The 1,307-nt window shown below is 37.3% G+C and overlaps 1 protein-coding gene across 1 annotated transcript in view; it reads right to left on the reverse strand.

Annotated features, from left to right (window-relative positions):
* Positions 1-1,307, reverse strand: part of LOC106871853 (sulfotransferase 1E1) — a 15,870-nt gene that overhangs the window by 12,409 nt on the left and 2,154 nt on the right. The window contains exon 2 of the mRNA XM_014918584.2: positions 305-622. Coding sequence (XP_014774070.1) covers positions 305-622 — 318 coding nt within the window. The remainder of the gene's footprint in view (positions 1-304; positions 623-1,307) is intronic.

Genomic DNA, 1,307 nt, shown 5'->3' on the forward strand with positions numbered 1-1,307 from the left:
GTCAGTCTTTATATTCTGAGTTGACTTTGCCTTTCATCCTTTCATCCTTTCATCCTTTCGGGGTCAATAAAATAAGTACCAGTCGAATACTGGGGTCGGTGTAATCGACTAGTCCCCTCTCCCAAAATTTCAGGCCTTGTGCCTATTGTAGAAAGGATAGTAGTAGTAGTAATAGCAGAAGCAGCAGCAGCAGCAGCAGCAGCAGTAGTAGTAGTAGTAGTAGTAGTAGTAGTAGTAGTAGTAGTAGTAGTAGTAGTAGTAGTTGTTGTTGTTGTTGTTGTTGTAATAGTTTAAAATGTCTTACCTTCTCCTTTCATATGAAGATCAAAATAGCTTGGAAAATCTCCGTTGTATTGAAACGTATTAGCCTGTTTCAAATGCCTATAGTATGTAAGAAGTGTTGCTTTCGGATTGCGGTTCACGTAGATAATTTTGTGATTCTGCAACAATTTCGGGGGAATAAGCACAAGAGGGAGATGTGAGCTTAAGACTCGAGGAGATTTAACAGCTTCAAGAGTTTCGACCGGTGCCATATCTAATATCACATCTTCTTTTATAGCGGGCGTTCTTTTACTGTTTCCTGCCAGTATCATATTAGTTATTTCATACATCCAATGTGCGCCTAAAATGTAAAATTTAGTCATTGATATAATAAAACAGTAAAATAGGAATTTCTGTCAAGAACTCTCTCATACTGTTACATCTGAATGTAGATTCTGCTGTTGCTACCAGAATAGAGAATGTATAAATTATGTCACATATTAGTATATGTTACCTAATTTAAATGATTTGACATTATAAGATAATATAAATTTATAAAATTAATACATTGGTTATATTAAATCAACAAAGGCGTAGATAATAGCAGAATCATTAGGACACCAAACGAATTCCATACAATATTTAGTTATGTTTGTTTATAAACTGTATTAACACTGGAGTCGATAAATTAAGTGCTATTCAAGTATTGTAGTCAATTCAATCTGCTACATGCCACCAGTCTACTGTGCAACCTTATACCAATGTTAGACATCAATACTAAATCAACATGATAGCGGTTGATGAAGGCATAACACAATGCAAAAGTACGTGCTTTTATGACATGTCCCATTGGCGCAGGCGTGGCTGTGTGGTAAGAAGATTGCTTCCCAACTGCATGGTTCGGGGTTCAGTCCCACCGCGTGAAACCTTGGACAAGTTTCTTCTACGATAGCCTCGGGTCGATGAAAGCCTTGTGAGTGGAATTCGTTAACGGAAACTGAAAGAAGCCCGTCGTATATATATGTGTGTGTGTGTGTGTGCGTGTG

This window comes from Octopus bimaculoides, chromosome 3 (genome assembly GCF_001194135.2).
Source record: "Octopus bimaculoides isolate UCB-OBI-ISO-001 chromosome 3, ASM119413v2, whole genome shotgun sequence".
Lineage (NCBI taxonomy): Eukaryota > Metazoa > Mollusca > Cephalopoda > Octopoda > Octopodidae > Octopus > Octopus bimaculoides.